General features: G+C 31.2%; 1 protein-coding gene across 1 annotated transcript in view; it reads left to right on the forward strand.

The window, feature by feature from the left end:
• The window catches only part of LOC145245922 (U4/U6 small nuclear ribonucleoprotein Prp3-like), a 75,532-nt gene that overhangs the window by 19,357 nt on the left and 29,297 nt on the right, over window positions 1-26,878 (forward strand). Inside the window, exons 2-9 of the mRNA XM_080107662.1 lie at window positions 4,247-4,403; window positions 9,131-9,243; window positions 10,521-10,589; window positions 12,661-12,786; window positions 17,298-17,399; window positions 21,982-22,121; window positions 23,615-23,635; window positions 24,897-24,990. Coding sequence (XP_079963788.1) covers window positions 4,259-4,403; window positions 9,131-9,243; window positions 10,521-10,589; window positions 12,661-12,786; window positions 17,298-17,399; window positions 21,982-22,121; window positions 23,615-23,635; window positions 24,897-24,990 — 810 coding nt within the window. The 5' untranslated portion in view covers window positions 4,247-4,258. The remainder of the gene's footprint in view (window positions 1-4,246; window positions 4,404-9,130; window positions 9,244-10,520; window positions 10,590-12,660; window positions 12,787-17,297; window positions 17,400-21,981; window positions 22,122-23,614; window positions 23,636-24,896; window positions 24,991-26,878) is intronic.

Consider the following 26,878-nt stretch of genomic DNA (forward strand, 5'->3'; position numbering starts at 1 on the left):
TAGTTTAGAACTATTCGGTTTTCAGAATGTATAATAACAACAATCCCAACCAATTCGGCGTTATGAATCTGTTGCAATCTCTCACATTTTTTGTCAAATTTAAAAACATGGTTAAAAAAAAAAAAAATAAACTTTTGTAGATATATAGCTTGCATGCATTTTTATTCATTGCATTAGTTTTGAACAGCGAATTAAAACAATATTTTACTGCGAACAGCCACAAATGTTTTTTTTCAAAATCAAAATAAGTATCAAAATCTCGTTTATACATAGATTCGAAAAAGTTGTCAAAAAACAAATATATAACAAATAAATGTTATCAAAGGCAAGATAAGTTACTTTTCTACCTAACTGGATAATTTTCTAGTGTTTTTATTTAATGTAACATGTTTATTCAGCTCGAAAAACGTACAGTGTTTACCGATGTATTGGAAAATTAAAAATGGCGCCCGGCCCGACTCTCTTTGACACGGTAAGTTTGAGAAAAGGAGTTAAAAATTAAAAAAAAAAAAAACTATACAAAATACTGTTAAAAACTCACCGAATATATGTCAGCCTATGTCACGGTAACATATATTGAGCGAGTTTCTAGCAGTATTTTCTCTACTTTTTTATTTTTAACTCTTTTCCCCAAACTTACCGTTTCAAGAGAGTCGGGCGGCGGGCGCCATTTAAAATTTTCCAAAACATCGGTAAACACTGTTTTCAAGCTGAATAAACATGTTACATTAAATAAAAACACTAAAAAATTATCCAGTTTGGTAGAAAAGTAACTTGCTTTTGATAACATTTATTTGTTATATATTTGTTTTTTTTTGACAACTTTTTCGAATCTATGTGTATAGTAATACAAACCCTCAAAATCTATATCAATATTCTTGAAATTTTAAAAGCAGTTAGAAAACACATCAAACTACAATTAGGAAGCTTTTTATTTCGTTAATTTTTTTTTCTACTTATTAAGCGAAAGATATTTTTACAACCTGCTCCAGCGTAGTATAAACGGCCTATGGAATTAACATCTTCAACCTCGCAAATAGAAATCAACAAATTTATGGAATTTTCTTTGAAATTTCGCAACGCAGTTTCTTATTAAATTAAAACTAAATATATAATATAAAGCCAATAATTATGAACCGCTAACAGTAAATATGAGTGATGAACGCTCTCTTTGAAAAAAAGCTCACTTAACTTCACCTCTAATCCAAATTATGTGTGGCAAGCCTCCTCCTAAAACACTCTTTAACCCTAACAATAACACTAAGTTCGAGTGGCAAGCCCCCCTCCCCCTCCAACAAAATACCTCTGTAAGCCACATACAAGCATCTAAAACAAACAAACAAAAAATAGATCCTTCCTTAAAGAAAATATGCATAAAAATAAATTGGTTAACTGTCCTAAAATGCTAGAATGGCCAGGAAATGGTGAATTATTTTACATTAAATTTTTGTGAAACTAACCGCTCCCCCCTCTAATATTGTTTTTGTTAGCTTTGTCTCTGTCAAGTTTTCAGTATGTTCACACATAATTTTCCTTAGCCCTACAATTAATTCAAAGTCCGAATGGCAACCCTCCACATATTCTCATTGCATAGAAACCCTCTTAAAACTACACATAATCATCTTAAAAAAAAAAAAAAAAAGCATGCATATTTTCCCATAGAAAAAAAAAACAGTTAACTGCCCTAAAATGCTAGAATGATCTGTAATAGGAAATTATTTTACATTCAATTCTAAAATAATTTGTTTATCTTTCATTAAAGTTTTTCATGGCATGTTATACATAATTTCCTAAAAAGGTAGAATCACATTTTGGAGAGGTGGTCAGAAGGAGTTGAGTGGGGTTAAACAGAAGGTGTTAATCTACAATAATACCAAAGAAATATTGCAATATATTCATTTTTAAGTGGTCTTATGTTTAGATTTAAGTTTTTTGTACATAAAGCACATTACAATTCAATTTTGATTTTCTATTTATGGATACATGGCATTTTTAAGGAATTGCTGCATATTTATGCACATTTACTGCAGATTATTTGGAAACCATAAACTTTGGGAGATTTTCAGTTGCATATTCTGATTCCTTGTACAAAAATACACTTATACAGTAAATTTCATTTTTTAGTCTTGTGTTTTAACAAAGATATGACATTTTTACTGAAAAAGTAGTGTAAAAAATGTGACGAAACGCATATGGTCTTAAAGAGGGGAAAATATCCAAACGTGTGAGGCATAAAAATAGCCATAACTTCCTTAATTTTAATCGGATTTTAAAAATTTAAAAAGATTCTTTCTTAGCTCATCAAGCTCTTTCTATGCATACCAATATTGAAATATTTCAAGCTATTTCAATTTTTTCATGTGTATTGCTACTTGAACTTCTGCAGTTGGGGAAGCAGTGACCTGGAATGGAATTCCAAAGTCTAGCGGTTCTGAGGAAGAAACTACTGGAGTAGAAAGATCTTTTACATCTAGGGATCTCTACAGTGTGGGGGTGGGATTTTGCAGCTTGTCGGGTCTGTCGAGGGTGTTCACGTCGTGGGGGCACAAGTGCTTGTAGTTCATCAGAGCATTCACCATTAAAATACTTGTAGAACAGGCAGAGGGATGCAACGTTTTGTCGATAGGACAGAGGCTGAAGCTTAGATGCCAGTTTAGGGCCTATAAGATTTGCGACTCTCTTTTAAACCTTGTCAAGGAGCGAGAGACTAGTAGCCGATGCACCAGCCCAAATATGACAGCAATACTCCATACATGGGCGAATGGTTGCCTTATAGAGGTACAGGATACTTTCGGGTGTTAGTAGTTTTCTAGCACGGTAGAGAGTCCACCTTCCTTGCAGCGGCCCCGGAAATGCCCTCAATGTAATTGTTCCACCTCATGTTTCCTGTGAACGTTAGGCCAAGGAGCTTGAAAGAGGTACTCTCAGATAAAGAGTCGTTAGCGATTGCTATAGGTGGTAGAGAAGGTTTCTTGTAATTATTGAATGAAACTAGTTTAGTCTTGGCGGCATTGAACGTAACCATCCATTTTTGTCCCCATTCCACTACTGATTGGAGGTCATCCTCTAGTGTTTTTGCCATTACTTTAGATATATGTTCATTTGTTTTCCTGTCGTGCCTGCTATAGAGTGTGGTGTCATCAGCATATATACCCATCTCGGAGGCAAATTTCATTGAATGATTATCTGTTGATATCTGTGCAAACTACGTAAGCATCTATGGTAGCACTTTGAAGAGCATTGCTATTTAAAATTTTACTGGTTCTCCCTCTTCTGATCTGAAGCATGTGTTACATTTAACGCCTTTAAAACAAAACCTCTCCTTTCACCAACAATGCTCAGATCCTTGTTTTGCTCCAATTTGAACGAATTGATCTCCTTGAGTAAATTTCCAAATTGTTTTGACTTTCAATCCACATCTAAAATGGAAGACATCTATGCAATTGGGATAATCATTACTATTACCGACATAAATTATTTTAAACGAAATACAGTTGGGAAAATAATTAAAATCAATTTATTATGCTTTATTTACTCATTACTCTGGTATTCTAACTTCCTTACTCCTCCCACATCTCTCATCATCCCTTACAAACTCCCTGCCTTCATTGAATCTCTTATACCACTCAAAAATTCATGCTCGATTTATACAAGATAGTCCAAAAGCAGTTTGAAGCTTTCTGTACGTTTCTGTGGCATTTTTTCCAAGTTTAAAACAGAATTTTATTGCATATCGTTCTTCTAAAGTATTTTCACGTTCGGATTGCATTTTTGAAATTTACCAGCTGTAACAATAAAACTTTAGTAGGGTGTATTCCATTCCCTGCTGTAGCTGTTCATTTGAACCTAAACTCATAAAAATTGGTCAGTCATCACATAAGATGTGTACCAATAACATACTGAATTTTCAAGAGCCTACAACAATTTTAAATGTTTGTACAAAACAAGTTTGGAAACTTATTTAAGGCACCTCATATAAGTATAATGGTTAGAATGTTTTTTAATGGGCTTGGGAGACTGGACTTCAATCCTTTAGTCACACCAAAGATTCACAAAATACTACTTGATACCCTCATGCTTAAACCTGCAGCATTATATGGTAAGGATCAAGAGTAAGTAGAGCAATCTTGGTAAAGAAGCGGTACCCTACCTTACATCTTGGTGTAGTAACTACTAGAAAAAAGAGCCTTTATATTACTCTTAACTACAGTCAATCCATTTATTTTATTAATTATTTTAATTTCAGTAACTTTTCAAAATGGCGCTGTCTCGCAAGGAGGTTGAAGACATGAAAGGCATCTTGGATAAAACCGTACAACGGTTCCTTGGCTTCAGTGAGCCTGCAGTGGTTACTGCAGCTCTAAATTGCATAAATAAAGGCTATGACAAGCGGAAAACTATGGGTAAGTGGATTCTCTTCAATTTTTGTCATTCATTTTTTCTTTTTAAATATCATCAGATTACTGTTGATTAAGTACCAAAATGAATACAATAAAATATTTAAGAAAGGTGTGTGTGTGTGTGTGCGTGCGTGTATGTTTCAAAAACATACCAAAAACTCATTCCTGTTTCTTTCTTTTTCCTTTTCTTTATTTTTTTATTTGTACATCTGACTCTCAGAAAGGAACAAAAAGAAAAAATAAATTAAAAAATATTAAATTTGAAATAAGAGATTAAAATTAACACAGAAGAGGATTGTGGTGTGAGTAGTGATATAGTTTTGTTTAATCTATATTATTATAAGATATGTTTCTCGGTTTAAATGGTTTTTTTTTTGTTTGTTTTTTTTTAGCTAGACAAGAATACCCTTTATTAATGTATGAATAACTAATGGTATATTCATAAGTAGGAAGTCCACTGAAAAACATCCAACTTCTAACAATGGAGTTGTTTTGAGGGTTTTTTTTTTTTAAAAGATAACTCCAATTCCTGCAAAAATTGTTAACTCCTTCAACTCTGACTCTCCACCTATAAACCTTTTATCTATCAATAAACCTTTTATCTATCAAATGATTCAGTATCAAAAAGAGTTAATTTTGTTGCCCAGGTGGAGGGACTAGAGAAAAAAAATAATTCAGAATAGATTCTCTCTCTCTCTCTCTCTCTCTCTCTCTCTCTCTCTCTCTCTCTCTCTCTACATCATCTTTTTCACTATTTTTATATTCATTTTGTTATTTAAATTCAGCCTACTTCTTTTCCCCAATTTTTTTTCTTTTCTTTTAATCTATTCCACGGCGGACTCTTTCATATATAACATATTGGTGTTAGCATTCTGTGGATGTTCAGCGTAAATAGAGACACCTGATATTATTGTAGCTCTTTTGTTAAAACTGCAAAAGTATTTATCTAAGCTAGCAGGGTCGCCCCGGCATAGCTTGGTCATAAATTATGTTTAAATACATAGGGCTCAAGAAAAGCCAGGCTGAACTGCTAGTATTTAAACGTAATTTATGACCAAGCTATGCCGGGCGACCCTGCTAGCTTAGATAAATACTTAGAATCTGCAACTCTGTAAACTTTGACCTCTTGCCAGCCAAATTTTCACCAAAAAACTGATTAAAAAGCTTGCTGTATGTCTGAATACCCTTTATGTAAAATTTCAAATATTTAAACCCAAAATTGGCTTAATAGTTTGCTAGAGACCGCAAAGATCAAATCTTTTGAACTTTGATCCCTTGTAAGCCAAATTTTCAGCAAAACAATTGAAAGTTTCCCCTGTGTCTGAATGTTACGATGCCTAAAGTAAGAAAACTAACCGAAATTGAGCGCTCTTGAATTCATGGGTTCCATAAGCAAGGTTTGTCACAGCGAGCGATAGCAGCTAAGGTAAATTGCAGTAAAAATGTTATTTACAACTTTCTAAAGAACACTGAGAATTATGGAAAAGCAAAATCCTTTGGTAGCCCCCCCCCCCAAAAAAAAATTTTTCCTGCATTGAGTAAGAGAATGAGATGGGTTGTTATGAATGACAGAGGACTTTCTTCTATTCAAATTAAGGCGGTTACAGATGCTGATTGGCGTCCAATAACCATCAGACGACACTTACAACAAAAAGGCATGGTAAATAAAAAGTGTAAACAAATTCCTCGATTGCTTTCACGTCACAAAGTGGACCGCTTAAGATTTGGTTGTGAATACCAAACCTGGGACATTGAGAAGTGGAAGAAAGTCCTGTTTTCTGATGAGAAAAAATTCAATTTAGATGGTCCTCATGGCTTCCAGTGATATTGGTGCAATCCACACTGCAAGATGGAGCTTGAGCTTTCTGCAAGAAAATGGAGTCCATCTCTTGGGACATCCTGCATGCTCACCGGACTTGAACCCAATTGAAAATGTTTGGGGATGGATGATAAGAGAGGTTTATTGAAATGGCAAACAATATTCAACAAAAAATGAACTTCGTGAAGCCATCTTCAGAAACTGGAGCAGGATCTCTCGCACCTTAATGGAAACCCTTATTTTTAGAATGCCCCAAAGAATTTTTGAAGTCATCAAAAGCAGTGGAGGTAGAACTCGTTTGATTGTTGAATGTTTTCATACACTTTTCGTACAATTTAATAGAATTTTTGTCTCTGGTCTTATAATTTTGATCATGTGTAAAAAGCCCACTTTAATAAAAATATAAATTTTAAAAATAAATCTTTGGAATATAGCTTTTTGTTATGGAAACATTTTCAATTGGGTTCAAGTCCGGTGAGCATGCAGGATGTCCCAAGAGATGGACTCCATTTTCTTGTAGAAAGCTCAAGGTCCATCTTGCAGTGTGGATTGCAGCATTATCCTGTTGGAATAATTATCGATCCCCACACAAACGATGACTCTCAATCATCAAAGATGCTTTTCGCAGCATGCTAATATAACCAGCTGCTGTCTGACGACCCTGCACCACTTGGAGCTCCATCATCCCTTTGTAAGAAAAGGCACCCCATACCATTACGGACCCTCCACCACTATGATGTGTGGAAAAAATTTCAAGGGGCATGTTTGAGTCATGCCAATATCGCTGGAAGCCATCAGTACCATCTAAATTGAATTTTTTTTTTTTTTTTTTTTTTTTTTTAATAGATTTTTAAAAATTGAATTTTTATAATGATCATTATCATATTCAGCTTAACGTCGATTTTACATGTTGACATGTTTTGAACAGCTTTTAGAAATTGACTTTGAAACTAATCTATCTCTGGACATATCTTTATTTATCCCTCTACTATAATATTAATATAATACTAGCGGAATCTGTGGAAATTCCACAGCGGACTCCTTCATATGTAATATATTGATGTTGGCATTCTGTGGATGTTCCGCAAAATGAGACGCCTGATATTATTGTAGCTCTTTTGTTAAAACTGCAAAAAGTATTTATCTAATCTAGCAGGGGTGCTCAGCTTAGCCCGGTCATAGAATATGCTTAAATATAATATTTTAATCTATGTAAATTTCGTATATATCATTGTAGGGTACATTTTCTATCGATTTTTATATATTATAAAGTTGTGATTTCAAAAATATATCCATATCACTTGGGTGCAGCAGCTTGAATCAAAACCAAAATATGTGAAGGAATATATATATATATAGATAGATAGATGTGTGTGTGTGTGTGTGTGTATATATATATATATATATATATATATATTTAAATAAGGGAGTAGTCACCAACAATGTGTATATTTTAACATTATTTTATTATTCCGTGTCTTGGTTTTTCATTGAGAATTATGTTTGGATCATTGTAATAATGTTTTTAAGTCATTGAAATCGTTTTTAAGCGCGTTTCAGACGTTCTGTGAAGTGTCCTCGTCAGAAAATATTTTTGGTGACTACTCCCTTATTTAAATATACATCTTTCTTTCGTTGGAATTTCTTAACCCATTTTATATATATATATATATATAACTTGCGTTCCTTCAGCTATAACCAAAACCAAAACTTATGAAGAATTCTTGGTAAAATTGTTTATTACAAGAAGTGGAAAGTCATAACAATTAAACGACCGTCACTTGAAAGAAAAATTATGTCAGCATGACACACAAAATAACACACGCTATCATATTAATATATAGATATAATGGTAAGTGTCTGTTTATGATCCAGGAGATCAGAGATCAATTGTCGGTAGAACCATGCCAATGATTAAGAAAATGGTATGTGATGCTCCCATGCTTAAATACTCAGCATATACGGTTAAGATTAAGCATAAATGGAGGAATCCTGGAGAGCAGTGGTGTCCTCTCTTTTATCTTGGCATAGTAACCAATGATAAAGAGATCCTTCAAAATATATTCCTTTTCATTTTTTTTCTCAATTATTAATAAAACATTTACTTATTTACAAAAATTTAAAAAATGGACTACTTTGCATTTAATTTCCTTGCCCAATTATTGTTGAATAGGATTTTTTATGAGTTATTTTTGGTACTATACATGATTGCATTTTTTTTTTTTTTTTTTTTGTTCAATAAATAATTCTTTAATAATAAATATATTTCAAAATTTGTAAGTCACATAAAGTTGAGAAACTCATACACAGACACAAAAAAGTGGTCACGCAATATTATTAATATATAATAGAACTAGAAGAATATCCGCCCCAGGATGGGCAAAATTAATTCTTTAGGCAGAACATCTTTGTATTACTTTTATATGCTCTTACAAAGATTAAAATCAAAATATGATACTAAACCTTGTATCTAGAATCCTTATTTTCATTTTGTTCAGAATTCATTACATGATTTTGTTTCTAGAAAATGTCTTAAAGTCTAAGGCTTATGCTTAAGGGGTCTTAATAAGAAATTGAAATTTAGGGAATCTTCAAGTAGTGTCTGATGATTATGGATCAAATTCAATTAAAATCTGAAATATTTAGATTTTAAAATGTGAGGTTATGCTCATATTATGTCCTAAACCCCTTTTAAAATACCCCAAAGAAATTGAAAATTTGGGACTTATGTTCAATTCTTATTGTTAAAATTTTACAAAATAAGTATACAAAGTACTTCCATTTCCATTCTTTGCATAAAGCTAAATCAAATTATAGCCCATATTATCCATCCTTACACCTAGAAGCATTTTTTTAGTTATATTTTTACAAAAATCTTTATATTAAAACAACAAAACATTTGTTTTTACAGATAAGTTATCGACTATTCTTGATGATCAAGCATCCAGTTTCACTGAGAAAATGTTTGAAGCCTGGGATGATTATAAAAATACCAGTAAACAATCAAAAACCAAAAAACGCAAGGTATGTATCGGTTCAAATATAGTATGCTTACATTTGTACTCTCTGTTTATTTGTTTCATTGTTAGCAGCTCTTTTTTCTATTTTCACCTATTAACTGTGTAGCATTATTAAATATGTGATTAATGTTGAAAAAAATGTAACTTTATTTTTTATAAATGTATACTCATTTCTAAAACTCATTATTATAGGCCAATTTTTTTCCATCCTACCTAAACGCACTCACTACAAGAAAAAAGTTTCCCACACTGGTAAAATTCACAATCATTTCTGTTAATCACACTATCACTATCAAATCGTTGATATTTATGCACGGAAACACACCAAGTCACACTTAAAAGTTCACCAAAACATAATTACAAAAAAGAAATGGGTACGGGATTTGCCAATAGTCGTGACTTAAATCCAATTGAGAACTTGCTGATTACTCTAAGAAAGATATCTGTTCCAATAGTAGACTCTTAAACAGCAGGCATAAACTTTGACAAGCGGTAGAAATTGCTGCAAAATAGTCATCAGTTGGTAAAGATCACCAAAAGAAAAGTACTCAACTAGCTACAACTACTATATAAGATTATCACTTTTAACATATTATAAACCAACAACTCATAATTAATATAATCTTGCTAAAACTGATTCTGGCACTAACATAACATTACACACTCTTATCAAAATATGTTCATTATAAGATTATACACATACCTTTTTCTCTCATGGCCGCGTGTCCTCGAGTCGCCTGCATCTACACCATTGTTCTTTGGCCTCTAAATAAATGCGTTTCGTAATACAGTAATAAATAGTTGCAAATCTCTTGTGCTTTCTTTTGATAAAGTGAGTTTATTTCAGTATTCATTGGGTTGGAGATGCGTCACCAATTCTTGTTAGTTTCTTGTCTTAAAGTGCTGGGTAACTTGGGTTCTTGATACATTTCAACTATCATGTGCGTTCCTCACTTCTATAAACAATTCCCCTTTCTTATCGTCGCTCACAAGCTGTCTGCTTTCATTGCTAAACTAGAACAAACTCTTTTTCGAATCTCATTCTTCAAATGTGAATTTTGCTGAGTCACATTCCCACGAGTTGAGCCGGGCACAGATTTGTATCCTTTTACCTCCTGACATAACACCATGATCTTATCCAAATAACTTCTAGCTAACAACGTTCCCCCCATTACTCAAATCTATTTCTAATGTATTAGCTGAAACTGTCAGTCTGTATACGTAGGACTCCATTATACAACAATACAAAGAAATAACTTTTACCCTCTTTTCTCTCTGCAGGAAATTTCAGACAACTCTAACACCAAAAAACCTTCCTTCCCAGCCGAGTTGGTTAATTTTTGCATTAAAGTAAGTGAATTTTATGCATTTTTTTGTTTGTTTGTTTTTTCTGACAAAAAATGTTTTAGACATATGTTTAAATGTATAAATTACTTTTGCCAAAAAATTTCTATTTTTACAAAAAATACCAAGACCTGCTACAAAATCAATAAAATTAGCATAAATAGAATTGGGTTTGTTTGTTTTTATTATATAAATGTTTATTACACACAAAAAAAACAAAAGTTTTTATACAAAAATTAAACTTTCGGCATTCATTTAACATAAACAAGTTTCAAGAAATTGTAGAGGTAGTCTTTGAATTTCACTACAATCAAATATGTCTTTCGATATGATCCTCCTTGTTGGACAGAATGTTTCTTTAGAGATATTCTTTCTATTTCACTAGTAGCGAGAGATTGAATAGTTTAAATGTCTGCATGAATAAGCAGTGAATATGTGTATGCTTCAACTTGACTGGAGCACAGGGAGGAGTTGGTGCTGGTCTGTTAGGAGTAGATGGAGTAAATTCCAGGAATTTCTGCAATTACCAATCAGACTAGAGTGTTACCAGTATAATGATGCATGGAAGTGAAATCCTGTCAGTGAGGGTTGAGGACAAGCGTTACATGGAGAAAAATCATACAAGAATGGTATGATGGATGTGTAATGTGAGTCTTGATGATAAATTTGGATCTGATGACCAGAGATGAAAATTACATCCAGACAGTATAGAGAGATGCAGTCACTTTGAAAGAATGAATGAGAATCCTTGCGATAGTAGATGTAGAACAATTGAGATGGTTAAGGAAAATATAGGAGAAAGTGATAAAGATGAAATCGAGAGAAAGAGGGATAAATAAATACTTGGTCAGAGATAGGTTAGTTGGTAAGTCAATTTCTAAAAGACATTCAACATATGCCAGCATGAAAAACACTAAAATGCTGATGTTGATGAGGTTGAATAAACCAAACCTTGACGGTCAGTTAGATTCAGTGAGAGTATTGATTTTTGGAAGAAAAATGTTCAGAGATCTTGAGGTGGAAGACCAGACGAAAGTGAGGCAACTCAAGAAAACAAAACTTGCATGCAGGGCAAGAATCTTCGATGATGACATTTGAATAAGCAGTTTTTCAAACCACCCAGCTTTGGAATTAGGATGGCAGGTGGCAAAAAAAAAAACATTTGAACTCCTGACAGAAGGAAATAAGATGATAAAATGGATATGATGACAATGACCTCCCTCGTCTAGACAACAAAAACTGACAAGCAAGAAGTAAAAATATTAGTATCTTTTCATTCAAGCGAATACTTTTGATAATGACATTTAAATAGACTATTGGGGACGGTTGACCGGCTGAACTGTGAAGTCTAGAGAGTGAGCTTGCCTAATGTCAGAAAACATTTGACCCCTAAACAAAGGAAAAATGATATTAAATGAATAGAAGAAAATGTCAGATCGCTCTAATAAATAGTGACTCCCTAGTAAAAAAATGAAGAAAAAAAAAGGAAAAAGGTGAAACTAGTTAAGGGAAATAACTACTCAATTTGTTAGTTCTTCGTTATTGTAGCGAAATTTGAAATATTAAATTTCAAGTGAAACCAGTGATATCTACTAAATTATTATGTCGCAGCAATGAAAATATTTAAAAAATTACGAAAAACGATATGCTAGAAAAGTAATTATTAATGAAAACAGTTTTTGAAGACAATTAGCAAAAATGAAGTTTTGCTAAATTGACCCAAGATTTTCAGAAAATATTTACCTTCCTTTTGTTGTGATTCAAACTCTTATTTTATTTATTTATTAATTTTTTTTTTTTTTTTTTTGCAAAACTTAATTTTTGCTAATTGTCTTCGAAACCTATTTTCATTTCTACCTTATCATTTTTTGCAATTTTTTTTTTTATATGTTTATTACTGTGACAGGACAATTAAATAGATGATACCATTGGTTTCACTTGAAATTCAGTATTTCAATTTTCAAATTTCACTACAATAATAAAGAAGAACCCATTTGTTTTGAAGATTTATTTCCTTTTGATTATTTGTTAAGTGGTTTAATCTGTTTTTGTTTCATCATATTTTTCTTGTTTTTAGGAGGTTGAAAAAGAAGAGAATCAAACGGAAACGTCAAGTCGAAAACGAAGGCGATTTGTTGATGATGAAAACGTGAATATTCCTGGACCAGGAAATCCCAGTCCAGGACAACTCACAGCAGACAAGGTATGTGTATTTAATTTTATCCATTTATGTGTTGGGGAAGAAAGGGTCAGCATAATAGACTATTGAATTTGCTATCCCAAGATCAATTCCTATTAGATCTACAATATTCGTTCCTGCACTGATACCACTAGGAATTGCTTAAACTCGCAGCTCCCTAATTATTAGTTAAGTACCAACTTTTGTTTAAGTAATTAGGTATTGTTATTCTGCATTAAATAACCTGGGAGGTGGGTGCATGTACTCATCACAGAATGAAGATATCATATTCCAAAAATTATGTAACTTGATCAAGTAGTATTTTTTGAAGAAAATCAAATTTTATAATAAGGAAGCTCGAAGCAACCATATTGTATTAAATTTTGCCAAAATTCAAGGATGACAATTCGATTTGACTTCAGAGATTTTGTTTGTTTTCAAACTAATTAAAACTTTTTAATCAATAAAAATTGTAAAATTTGATTTTCTTAAATTGATCAAGTAGTTATTTTTTTTTATTATGTGAATTTTGAAATATGACATCTTTGTTCTGTGGTTGATGTGTACATCATGAAGATTTTTCTGTATTTTTGTTTTTTTAATGAAGTGTATTTCTAAAAAAACACCAACAATCCTTATATAATTTTTTATTTTAATATCCAATATTTTTAATGTACTTTGCTTTCATTTTAATAATGTATATTTTTAATGTACTTTGCTTTCATTTTAATATTCGTGTTAAAATTAATGTATTTTTATTGCAAAAATAATATATTGCAAAAATCTTGTTTAATAAGTTTTAAAAAAAGAAAGATTTTCATATGCTTGATAAAAATCATTTTTTATTCTTTTCAATATTTAAAATGCTTTTTGCATTTTAAAATTTATTCGTATATTTTAAAATTTATTTGTATATTTTAATAATTTTAGCTTTACCTCTCTTTACACATTTTTTTTAATGATTAAATGGATCCATCAAGATTTTTTTTACAAATGATTAAAAATTTAGTTTTTAAATTTATTTTAAAAAGTTAATAAGTAGTGAAATATTGATTAAAATTGAATGATTACCTAGTTTTAGATTTAATTTTTTAAAATCATACTTCTGCCATAAAATTTTTATTTTAATTTTGTAAGAATAATTATTTGTTTTTGTTTTTAACATTAAATTTAGTGTAAATATTACTTCAAAGACATTTTCTTGAGTTTTATCATAAGTGAAAATAAAACAGGAGTTTTCTTCAATCTTATTGCTTTCAAGTGATGCAAAGATTATTTTTATGCTAAAATTATTGGTAATAAAAATATCCAAGAATTACAAAAAAAAAACAATAGGGTAGAAAATTAATTATTAATGAAAACAGTTTTCGAAGACAAGTAGCAAAAATTAAATTTTGCTAAATTGGCCAAAGATTTTTCAGTTTTCAGAAAATATTTACCTTCCTTTTTGTTACAATTGTCTGATTCCTTTTTTGCAAAACTTAATTTTTGCAAATTGTCTTTGAAAACTATTTTCATTAATAATTAATTTTCTACCTGATTGTTTTGCATAATTTTTGGATATGTTCATTATTGTGACATGGCAATTCAATAGATACGGTTGGTTTCACTTAAAATTCTATTTCAACTTTTGAATTTCGCCACAATAATGAAGAAGAACCAAATTATTTTTATAAATAAGAAATTTATGGAAGGCTGAACAATGCAAAAATGGGATGGATAGACCCAAACTGACCCAACTTAAGCTATAATGGTGAACCAGCTATGCAGTTTAAGACATCCTGAAATATAGCATCACAAACACACCACTTGACCATCTGACACAAGTAAAAACATCCTACATGTAAGGTATTGTATATAAAAAAGTGTGTGTATGTGTGTATATATATATATATATATATATATATATATATATATATATATATATATATATATATATATATATATATGTGTGTGTATATACAGTGATGATCATATTTATTGGCACGGTAAAATAAAAGTTAAATTTTGTCTAATAAATTCTAAAAAAGGGATTAAATTAAAGAAAATAACAAAGTATATTATGTATTTTTAACTGGCCTTTCCGATGCAGCAATCGGATTTTAGAAAAAATAAATAACAAAGGAACAACAAACATAATTGCAAAAAACCCTTGTTCAAAATTATTGGCACGATTTATTTAATAATCAATTGTATAGCCTTTGGCCTTGATTACCTTCCTCAGTCGCTTTTCATAGTTTACAACCAAGTTGTTGCACTCTTCAGTAGTAATTTTAGCCCACTCTTCCTGACAATAATCCTCCAATTGAATAAGATTCTTAGGCTTCCTTTGCATTACCCTCAATTTTAATGTTCTCCATAAATTTTCAATTGGATTAAGGTCTGGGCTTTGTGATGGCCACTCCAAAACATTAATATGATTGTCCTCAAGCCATTTCTTAGTCAGTTTAGCCGAATGCTTTGGGTCATTATCTTGCATGAACCACCAACGACGACCAAGTGAGAGCTCTTTAGCAGAGTCTTTCAGGTTTTCATCCAATATTTTAACATAATCTTCCTTTTTTATGCTACCTGTGACCTTAACAAGTCGCCCTGGTCCAGAGGCAGCAAAGGATCCCCAAAACATCAAACTGCCTCCACCGTGCTTCACTGTGGGTATGGTGTTCTTAGGCAGGAAAGCTTCGCCAGATTTTCTGTAAATATAAGACACTTTATTATGGCCAAATAACTCTATTTTCGTTTCGTCAGTCCATAGAACACGTTTCCAGAATGCAACATCTTTATCAATATGACGTTTTGCAAAGGCTAGCCTTGCTTTCAGGTGCATAGGCTTCAATAAGGGAGTCTTTCTCGGACGACATGCTTTTAAACCAGCTCTCTTCAAAACTCTACCAACTGTATGTCGAGATACATTCACTCCAGAGGTGCTCTGTTCATCAACAATCTCCCCAACAGAGATCCTTGGGTTTTGTTTTACTTGTCGAACAATTTTCCGTTCATCTCTTGGGGAAAGAATCCTTTTTCTCCCTCTACCCTCTAAACTCATAACATGGCCTTGCGATTTGAACTTGTTTATTATGGCTCTAACAGTGGATTTGGGAAGGTTTAGCTTCTTTGAAATCTTATCATAGCCCTCCCCATTGGTATGGCATGCTACAACAAGCTTCCTGACGTCTTCGCTGTGTTCCTTAGTTTTAACCATGGCGATTGAAAATTATAATTTAGTCACTTATAATAGTTTAAATAAATCACTATCTAAAAATTATCTGAAAAAAATTATTCACTGAATTAGCGTTAAACAAGCATAATACGGCTATAAAAAAGTTCAGAAAGCACGTAAACCGGAAATTGATTGATATTATACTGATACTAAAAGAAAAACAAAGCCGTGCCAATAATTTTGAACAAGGGTTTTTTGCAATTATGTTTGTTGTTCCTTTGTTGTTTATTTTTTCTAAAATCCGATTGCTGCATCAGAAAGGCCAGTTAAAAATACATAATATACTTTGTTATTTTCTTTAATTTAATCCCTTTTTTAGAATTTATTAGACAAAATTTAACTTTTATTTTACCGTGCCAATAAATATGATCATCACTGTATATATATATATATATATATATATATATATATATATATATATATTTATGTCTCGGAAGTAGAGTGAAAAGCACAGCTTATTTTTCTTTTATTATTATTGGAATCTTTTTTTTTTTTTTTTTTTTTTCTTCCCTTGTACACATTTTTGGTAATTATTCCATGGATTTCTGCCTTTGGATTATTATGAATCATCTTCTTCCAATTACGGGATTTCCTTGGATTTTACTTGTACAAATGGAAATTCTTTTAACTTTCTTGAAGTTTTACATATGGATTTTACCGTCACTGGATTTTTTATCTTCCACCAGACTATCCATTAATGTGTAATCACCTTTTTCTTTACCATATTCCCTCTGCTTAACTTATTTTGTTTTCAAGTAAGATCTTTGACTTACTTGTTGTTTTATCAAATACTTCTGCATGCAAAATCCGATCCCGCATTTTGCTAATTCCTACCTTCTGATGAGAAGGAAAGTATTTCTTCGAAACTCCGCGGATTAAGGACTATCCATTTATCTAGTGTTTCCTTTTCAGACTAAATATGTTTTTAACTCATTTCAAAGTGTTTTTTAACATATCTTATTAACTGTTTGCTTATATATATATATATATATATATATATATATATATATATATATATATACACACATAAATTGAATCAATAAAAGCGGAACTGCATAGCTGGTTCAACCATTGCATCTTAAGTTGTGTCAGTTTGAGTCTATCTGTTGCACATTTGCATTGTTCTGCCTTCTATAAACTTAAATTTCTTCTTATATACACATTAATCAATGCTTTAAGCAAACTATTTTGACCTATTATTTTTATAATTATATTGCAATTTTTTATATCACGTATTCTTGTATTTTGCAAAATTGAGTTTTCATCCTATTGAATAACATATTTACTTTGACTCATGGTTTTTTTTTATGTATAGATTAAAGAAATGATGGCAAATGCTCAAAGAATGATTCAAGAACGCAAAGCACAACTTAGTATTCACTCTCCAACCGTATCGTCTGGCTCTTTAGGAAGTTTGGTAAGTAGTAACCATTCTATCTTTTTTCTCTTTTTTTTTCTTTGTCTCTTTTTTCTTTATTTCTCTTTTGGTCTTCCATTTTATTCCTTTATTTCATCTTTACTTTTTCCTTTTGTTACATTACTTTTTTTTTTGTTACATTACTTTTTTTTTGTTACATTACTTTTTTTTTGTTACATTACTTTTTTTTGTTACATTACTTTTTTTTGTTACATTACTTTTTTTTGTTACATTACTTTTTTTTTGTTACATTACTTTTTTTTGTTACATTACTTTTTTTTGTTACATTACTTTTTTTTGTTACATTACTTTTTTTTTGTTACATTGCTTTTTTTTGTTACATTGCTTTTTTTGTTACATTACTTTTTTTTTTGTTACATTACATTTTTTTGTTACATTACTTTTTTTTGTTACATTACTTTTTTTTGTTACATTACTTTTTTTGTTACATTACTTTTTTTTGTTACATTACTTTTTTTGTTACATTACTTTTTTTTGTTACATTACTTTTTTTGTTACATTACTTTTTTTTGTTGTTACATTACTTTTATTTGTTACATTACTTTTTTTTGTTACATTACTTTTTTTGTTACATTACTTTTTTTGTTACATTACTTTTTTTTGTTACATTACTTTTACTTTTGTTACATTACTTTTTTTTTGTTACATTACTTTTTTTTTTTGTTACATTACTTTTTTTTTTTTTTACATTACTTTTTTTTTGTTACATTACTTTTTTTTGTTACATTACTTTTTTTTTGTTACATTACTTTTTTTTTGTTACATTGCTTTTTTTTGTTACATTGCTTTTTTTTGTTACATTACTTTTTTCTTTTGTTCTTTTTTCTACTTTTATCTTTATTTTCCAAAGATTCCAAATGTAATTTTAGACTATGGAAAAATAAATTCATAATTTACTAATTCTTGATATGTGAATTTAGCATGCCATGTTCAAATTCTATTCATACAATAACATCACTTTCTCTAATATCCTTTGAGAAAGGTATTAATCCATTTTTACTTTGTGTAACTATGGGTGAAATATTAGGGTAGATTGGATTTGTAGGTTTTGGTAAGACAACAAGTCTAGAAGTAAAACTCTAAAATAGCACCATTTCTTCTATCTACCTATCTCAAAATTTTGCTTTCTCACTCGACTATTTCAGGAAGTATCCATTGTCTCTCGAGACAGCAGAAGGATTCTTAATTTGTAAAGATCAAATTTATTTTTACTCTTATTCATTCCAAACAAGCCATGTTACCACTTTCACATAAGGGGCTACTATTTGAGATCATGTCTACCAGGGACTATGTTGGGAGTTGAGCAGCAAGATGTTTGTTTGCATTACATTTAATCTTCTGCATGTTAGTACAGTCAGGGAGGGAATTCCAAAGTCTAACAATCCAAAACTAAAGAGATGAGATTATGCTGTTTGACAGGTTAGTCAGGAGGGGGGGTGCAGGAAATAATCTGATTCACAATTCAAGAGTTGGTTTTTAAAATCCTAACATCAATTTGCAAGTTCCTATGAAAATTGATGACTGAGAAGTCAGTTAAAAAAATCTGATTCCAGAGTGCATTTAAAGAAAGATCTGACTCTCAACTCCTGCAAAAAATTGCTATCTCTGGTAAAAATGTAACATTATGGAGTATCAATAAATCATTAATAATGTTAGATAGGGAATACTTTCACTTCCAAACGATTTCCTAACATTATCTCATTAACAGAAACAGCTGTCGTCTTTTTGTTGGCACACTGTAAGTGACTCAGTGGGTAGTGATGTCTCTGCAGTAGTGTCGGTGATGGCTATAATAATGAAGATGTAGCGTTAGAAGAACAAGTTTCACTTTCTTTGTTGTTATTAAAATTGAAGCAGCAAAAACAGCAACTCCATTATTTGCTCTGTGTGGAAATTATTTTCTTGTAGATTTGTTGATTCCTTTATAACAAAGTCTATCCAGATAATTGCTATCCCCTGTAATGTTTTGAGCAGGAGGAGGGGGGGGGTGTCTCAAAATCGATCTCGCTTCTTAGTCACATACTTCCTCCCATGGCACAATTTTCTGGTACACATCTCTAATTTAGCCTTTGAATATTTAATCAATCTTGCATAGAAATCTTCGTTTTTAACATAACTACTTCTAAATTGCCACAAAAATAAATAGTTAAATTGGTTGTTTGGTCTGAGAATATTAATACCAATTCTAACTTTCACTGATGTTTATATTTATTTTTATATTCCAAAAAAGCTTTTAAACTAATGCATTTCAGGTGAAAACATTTTTACGTGCTTACATGTCATGTCAAAATTTGTATAGATTCCAAAAATTAGGAAAAATGATTCAATAGAAAAATAATTACAATTAAAAATAAAATTCATCAAATTATCGATTTTTATTGTATGTTTCAATGTGGAAAAGTTGTGTGACCAATTAAATATGACAAATGGACTTATCTCCCTTGACTTAAATTAAGGGCTACCTTTTTAAACACAAACACTCAGAACTTAATTGTGGATGAGATTTTGTTAAAAATACATCTAGCACATCTTCTACTGGATTATTTTTCGTAGTTTTTGGAAATCATACTAAAATCAACATGACACTTTAGTACATAATAATGTTTTCACCTGAATTGCATTGGTTTAAAAAATCACCCAGCACTGAGGCTGTTTAATCACTAAAATAAACTTTGTGTTTTTTTCACCTAATGAAATACTGATTTTTATTAGATATAATCTTTGGGAAAGAGGAGAAATGGCCTAGTGGTTGGTTATCAATATGGACTAAAGTAGGAGGGTAGAAAGTGGATCTTGGGTTTATTTTTGACAGTTTCATAACTCTTGCTTTCCTTATTTTGTCCTTTTAGTCTTTACATTCCATAAGCGTTGTTTCTGATAAAGCTCAAACAAGATGATTTTAACATTAGTTTTTGCAGGAAAGGGCTGTTGCCCTCTCAAATATGGTGCCGAGTATTTTCAAATTGTCACCCGTCTGATACTGACTAGGCTTACCATTGCTTAATTTCAGTGATCTAATAAGAATTAGTATCAACGTGATTATGTCATGCATAATTGCAAAAGTGAAACGATTCAAATAATAATAATAATAAATAAACCTCATTCAACTAAATGATAGATTTATTTTTCCTTTGTCTAAATTAAAGATGCACTTTTGCAAAAATAGATTAAAAGTAGAAAAAAGTCGAACAAAAGACAGTTTTGTTCTATTTATTAGGTTGGTGCAAAAATAATGTTGTTTTTTTACGTTCAACTTCAAAAGATCATAACTCCTTTCATAATAAACTTTATTAATGAAAATAAAAACCATTGTAATTGACATGTTTTTGCCAACAAGAAACAAGTTTATTTATCCCATCAGCACAGAAATCCGGAGTTCTGGAAGCGATGAAGTCATTGAAGGCCGATTCAGCATCACCTCGGCTTTTGAAGCATTTTTCGCACAGGAAGTTGTTGAGATGCTTGAAAAAGTGATAGTCGGTGGGCGAGAGGTTTGGTGAATGTGGTGGATGAGGCAGTCTCATTCTGCTTCTGCAGGGTCAGTTGAGCAACATGCAGGTGAGCATTGTCATGGAGAATTGGTCCCTTCATATTGACCAATCTCTGGCACACACGTTGGAGCTTCTGGTGCATTTTGTCAATTTGTCAGCAGTATTTCTTTGCCGTAATTGTTTCACCCGGATTCAAGAACTATGATGGATGAAACCCGCCACAGACCATCAAACAGTCACCATAACCTTTTTTGGTGCAATTTCGGCTTTGGGAAGCATTGTGGAGCTTCTCTGGCATCCAACCACTGTGCTGAACCTCGCCGGTTGTCACAGAGGATCCACTTCTCATTACACGTCACAATTTGCTCGAGAAATGGGTTGTTTTTGTTGCGCAGAAGGAGTGTAGAAGACACCTTAAAATGACAATTTTTTTTATTATCGTTCAATTTATACGGCACCCATTTATCCAATTTTTTTTTTTTATTTCCTAACTTGCTTTAAATGGCGAACAACTGTTGAGTGGCCAACCTTGAGTTCAACAGCAACTTCTTGTGTGGTTTTGCAAAGATCAGCTTCAATTAAAACTGACGGTCTTCATCTTCAAGGCTCTCATCACCATTGCAAAATTTCTTGAATCACCATTGTACCACACATTTGTTAGTGGTTCCTGAGCAAAACGCATTGATATCACAAGCTGTCTCAGCAACTTTTCGGTCTAGTTTGAATTGAAACAAGAAAATCGTGCAGATTTGAATTTTGTCCATGCTGTCGAAAAACCGGCAAAAAAATGAATGAAGAGATTAAGAATGATAACGAATAACACAATTCGATAGAGCAAAAAACGCGCTTCAAAATGGTATATAACATGACTATATATCTCAATGAATTAATTCAGAAATCATATATAAAAGTAACATGTGAGAAAACAATAGTTTTTGCACCAACCTAATAAAAAAAAAAACAATTTGGAGACTTTTTTTTGGCTATTTTTATGTAAATTTGTCTTTTATAAAAAAAAAAATATCAGCCTAAAAAAAAAATTTTTTTTTTTTTTTGCTCTACCTTTTCAGCCATCACCCTCTCAGACTCAACAATTGATGACTGATGCTGTCGAAAAAGCGAAACGAGCAGCCGAGTTACAAGCTCGAATCCAAGCACAGATAACTGGTTTATCCACTGGTACAGTCGGAGTCACTCTGCCAACGACACAGTAAGCTGTGCTCTCAACCAATCTTCTTTTAAAAAATAAATCGCCATGGACAAACTACCTTTTTATTTATTTATTTTTTTTTAAACAAACCATTTTTAGTATGTTGGTACCATGGTTATAAAATCTATACAAATATAGGATCACATTTTGACTCTTTGGATTCCAAAAATATTCGACTCTAAGAATTCTAAGATATCTGGCTGACTCCTCATTTTAAAGTCTTTCATCCTCATGTTCGGTTTAACGTCAGTTTCACCTGCTGGCATGCGATGGACAGTTTGAAGAAATTGATTTCTGAATTAATTTATCTCTGAGATATTTATTTATCTCTCCTTCCCTTTAAATCCATTTTTATCACTTTCTGTTATGTTTTCCTTGTTTTCTCTTGTAAAACTGATCCTGCTAGCCAGGATGTTCTACATTTACTAACTCAAGAACTCTTATCGATTCTTTCGAGGAAAGTCTGCAATCTCGTTTTTGTTTTTCATGCTAGATATTTCGATTGATATGTTTTTAAAGGAGACAGGGAGATATTTACAGATGAAACAAGTCATCTCCTCTAACCCATCAATTGTTTGAAGGAACATTTAACATTTTTAGAAGGAGGGTAGGAGACAAAATGTGATGGAGAGATGAAGAGAGAAGAAAATGGAAAACAGAAAGAAAGATAAAGCAAGAGAGAGGGAAAAAAAAAAAAGAGAGAAATACAATCTAGCTAAATGAGGAGGGAAAATAAGAATGTGAATCTCTAGCGGTTTGTTTTTTTCTTATATTAAAAATTGCCTTTTCTAAATTACAAGAGTGTAGAACTTTCCCCTTCCCCCCAAAAAATGAGATTCTATTTATTTATTTATTTATTTATTTTTTTTTTTTAGACAATTATTAGTGAAAGGCTATAGTCTTCTACATTATGAAAATCATCACGATTTCAGATTTTCTTTTTTCTACCATTGACCCACTCACATGCCTGATGTATGAGTGTACATATAAATATAAAAATATAAAACAACTTATTTTTCGAATACAAGTTTATTTTACCCTTTTTTTTTATATATAAAAAGAATCGTTAAAAACTACTTAATGCTCATTATGTGTCTCAAATGTGTCGCTCTAATCTTCAAAATATGTGTCTATCCTAACCCATGTGTCAAACCAAAAAGAGCAGCTAATCTTTCTTTTCTTCCCAAATGGAGATGGACATCATTTCTTAAGAAGGCTTGTAACCATCATGATATTATTATTAAACTTGTTTCTCTCCTCCATCCTATACTTTTAAAGCAACAAATCCTTTTAACAAAATTTATACATTTTTTTTTTTTTTTTTTTTTTAGAATATTATAGGATCTTTATTTGAAGATGATATTGACAATCCACATGTGAAAGTAGATGACTGTTTTTTAGTTTTTGTTTAAATTATTGAAAATTATCAATTAGATATTTTCATGCTACTTTTCTTTATCCTATATAACCTATGACTTATTCTTTTTTTACAGGAAAACTATACATCCTTCTAAGTAAGTACATTTTTGATCCTCAGTCAGTTTAATCTCCAAATTATACATCCAGTGGTGAGGTTTGAATTTAAGGAATGTTATGAAACTGTTAAATTTCTGATTTTCAAAATCAAACCCAAAAAGTATTTAAGCTGATAAATTAAATTGCTTCTAAGTAAACAGGTTGTATTTGTTAATGTTGTACCATGTTATTGGCAATATAATACACTGCAATTTATATTTAAAAATGACTGATGACTACCAAAATGAAAATTTTTGAATAGTCACCTAAAAATAAAAATTAACAAGTGGATAGCTCATATTTTAGATTGAAGAATGTAATGGAAGTTCTCTAGCTTATGAGACAACAAATAAAAATTAAAAACTAAAATGATTTTACTGCATCTTGGCCAATGAGAGGTAGGTAGAGCTAGTTAAAAGTTAAGGCAAGTTTAACACCTTGTTTCTATGAAATTATCAAAATGTGTGTGTGTATATATATATATATATATATATATATATATATATATAAAAATACTAGCAGGGAAACCTGACATTGCCCAGGATTAAATAGGGACGAATGAATGTTTCAGCCTCCCATATTTTTATTATCATCGAAATTGGTGAAATCGCACGTTTTTCGACCAAATCAATTGTCTGCTCTAGTTGGGGACTCACCACGGTGCACTGGGAAAAAGCTTCACATACCTCCCTGCAGGTGACTTAGTCCACAATACATTGTAGCTTACATTGCACTGTAGAGAACTTACTGTTGATTTTATAGAATTACTTTTTTATAATGGCTTTAATTAAAGTTTAAAATGCAAAAGCCAAGTATCATGATTCAATTGTGCTCTAAACAAAAATATTAATTTCAAATGCACCCCTGTTATATCAAACAATCTACAGTTGATTTTTATATCCGGGCCTTTTTGCTTGTGCAGTAATAAAACTTCTCAAATGCACTTGTGATGTTAGGCTTCAGTCAAAATCGCCTGTTCCTTCTTTCATCAAATTTTTTTGATTATAGATACTTATCTAGGACATTCCAATACAAAACCTGTCTAAGAATACTCCCAGGTTTATAAGGTACATTTGTGTAATTTTTTTTTTTTTTTTTTAAATCAACCCAGCTATTTAGGAATCCATAGGGAATGAATTCTCTCACTCACACACACACACACACACACAAATTTCCTTATATATACTTATTTACTATTCTATATATATATATATATATATATATATATATATATATATATATGATTTTCTGTTTTTAAAGACCTACTCCACTGATTTTGGATGAAGAGGGACGAACGATAGATGCCAAAACTGGTCAAACCATCCAACTGCAACACCACACACCAACTCTCAAAGTGAGTATTTCGACATTTCATTCTTTGATAGTTTTCCTTAGATTTCGGTATTTTTTTTTTAGATTGATAATTTAGATTATTCAGATTACTATTCTCATTTAAATTGATATATTCACAACAATTCAGCTGATGTAACCTCTGACATTCTTCAGGTATATCTTTATGAACCTGAGAACCTTTGGGTCAAACTTGGCAACCCTGTACAGAATTTTAAACTGAACTCTTTATTTAATCCATAAGGTATAATATTTCCATTCCATCAGCCATAACAGAGTACAAGTGTTTAAAAACGTAAATAATAGTAATTCTTTAAGTAGTAATACAGTTAGACAACATATGGTTTAAAGCTCCCAAAATTCATACTAGAATTGTCCACATGGAATCCATGGCATAATGGTTAAAAGCATTGGTTAACAATCAGCTCTAAGTGACCTTCTTCTGGTGGTTGAAGGTTCAATCCTTACTATAGACAATGATAACTAAGAATAACATAACTAAATACTTCTACTCGGACACGGCTGATGGAATGAAAACAATCTACCTTCATGGAATAACAAGTTCAGTTTGAAATTTTGTACATTCTCTTTTATTGGTCATTTCTGACATCATCTCCATCCGCTTCAATGGTTTCTGATTTTCACACCTCAACAAGGTTGATCCCTTGACTCTTTCATGATCCCTTGTTTGAAACATTTTCGTAACAATAATTTCTAGCTAATAATAGCTACAAGTAGATGTATAGTTGAAATTATTAAGTTTGTTTGTATTTTTTTTGTTTTGTTTTTTGTTTTGTTTTGTTTTGTTTTTTGCTTTTAAGACATTTATTTTAGCTAAAGTGAAATATAAGAGAAATCTGTTCAAAAGATGTCTTTACTTAATGGGATGATTCCAAAAAAACCTTGAGGAAAAATAAACAAACAATTTTAAATTTAGCATTTGATCTGAACTGATTGCTTTAAAGCCCATCACTGGTATGTGATTTATTTATTTTAGTTTTTGTTTTTATTTGCCTCAAACAAAGCACATTGCTACTGCGACTTAAATAGCTACTATGAATTCGAGATCATATTTATAAGGGCATGTTAAGTGGAGAGTCGTGCAGTGAGGTATTTATTCACCTATTTAAATTTCTGCATGTTGATACAGTCATGGAAACAGGGAGCAGGAGGGAATTTGAAAGGCTAGCATTTCAAGGAAAGAAACCATTATAATAGAAAGTCTTTTGGTATCTGGAAACCTGTGAAGGGGTGAAATTTAGTTGATTATTTGATTAATGAGGGGGGAGGGGTATTTAGGTTGAGGGGGCACAAGATCAGCAAATTTGTTGGAACACATTATCCTGAAATACTTCTAAAATAAGCAAGAGGAGGGGGCACATTGCAATGATGAGACAGGGGCTGAAGTTTGGTAGACAATGTGGCACCTATTAAAGTAACGGTTCTTAATTTTAGACCCGGTCTAAGAGTATGAGACTAATGAGTGCACCAGTCCAGATGTGGCAACAATACATCATCATGTCAGCATTATTAATTAAAAATTCTTGCAAGTTAATCTATTCACCAATCCAAACAACTTATGGTTTTAAAATTTATCAGAAGTAAACAGTATTAGATCATTTGAAAACCCTGCAAAATTATTTTCTTTTATGTCTTTTACTTAATCTGAAAAATTCATATTTCTTTAATTATGTTAATTCGTTCATTTACTTTTTCATCTATTTAAACATGCATTCAATTTCTTTTTCATTTATTTTAATTTATTAAAAATGAAAATTTTTATTTTTTTCTTCAGACTTTAAGAAAAAATCTTTATTTTAAGATGTTTATTTTGTATTTTGTTCTTCATTTTGCTTGTATGCTTTGGAAAAATATTTCAAAAGGGAATGTTA

The sequence above is a fragment of the Euprymna scolopes genome, chromosome 23 (assembly GCF_053919585.1).
Source record: "Euprymna scolopes isolate OS-2025 chromosome 23, ASM5391958v1, whole genome shotgun sequence".
Taxonomy (NCBI): Eukaryota; Metazoa; Mollusca; class Cephalopoda; order Sepiida; family Sepiolidae; genus Euprymna; species Euprymna scolopes.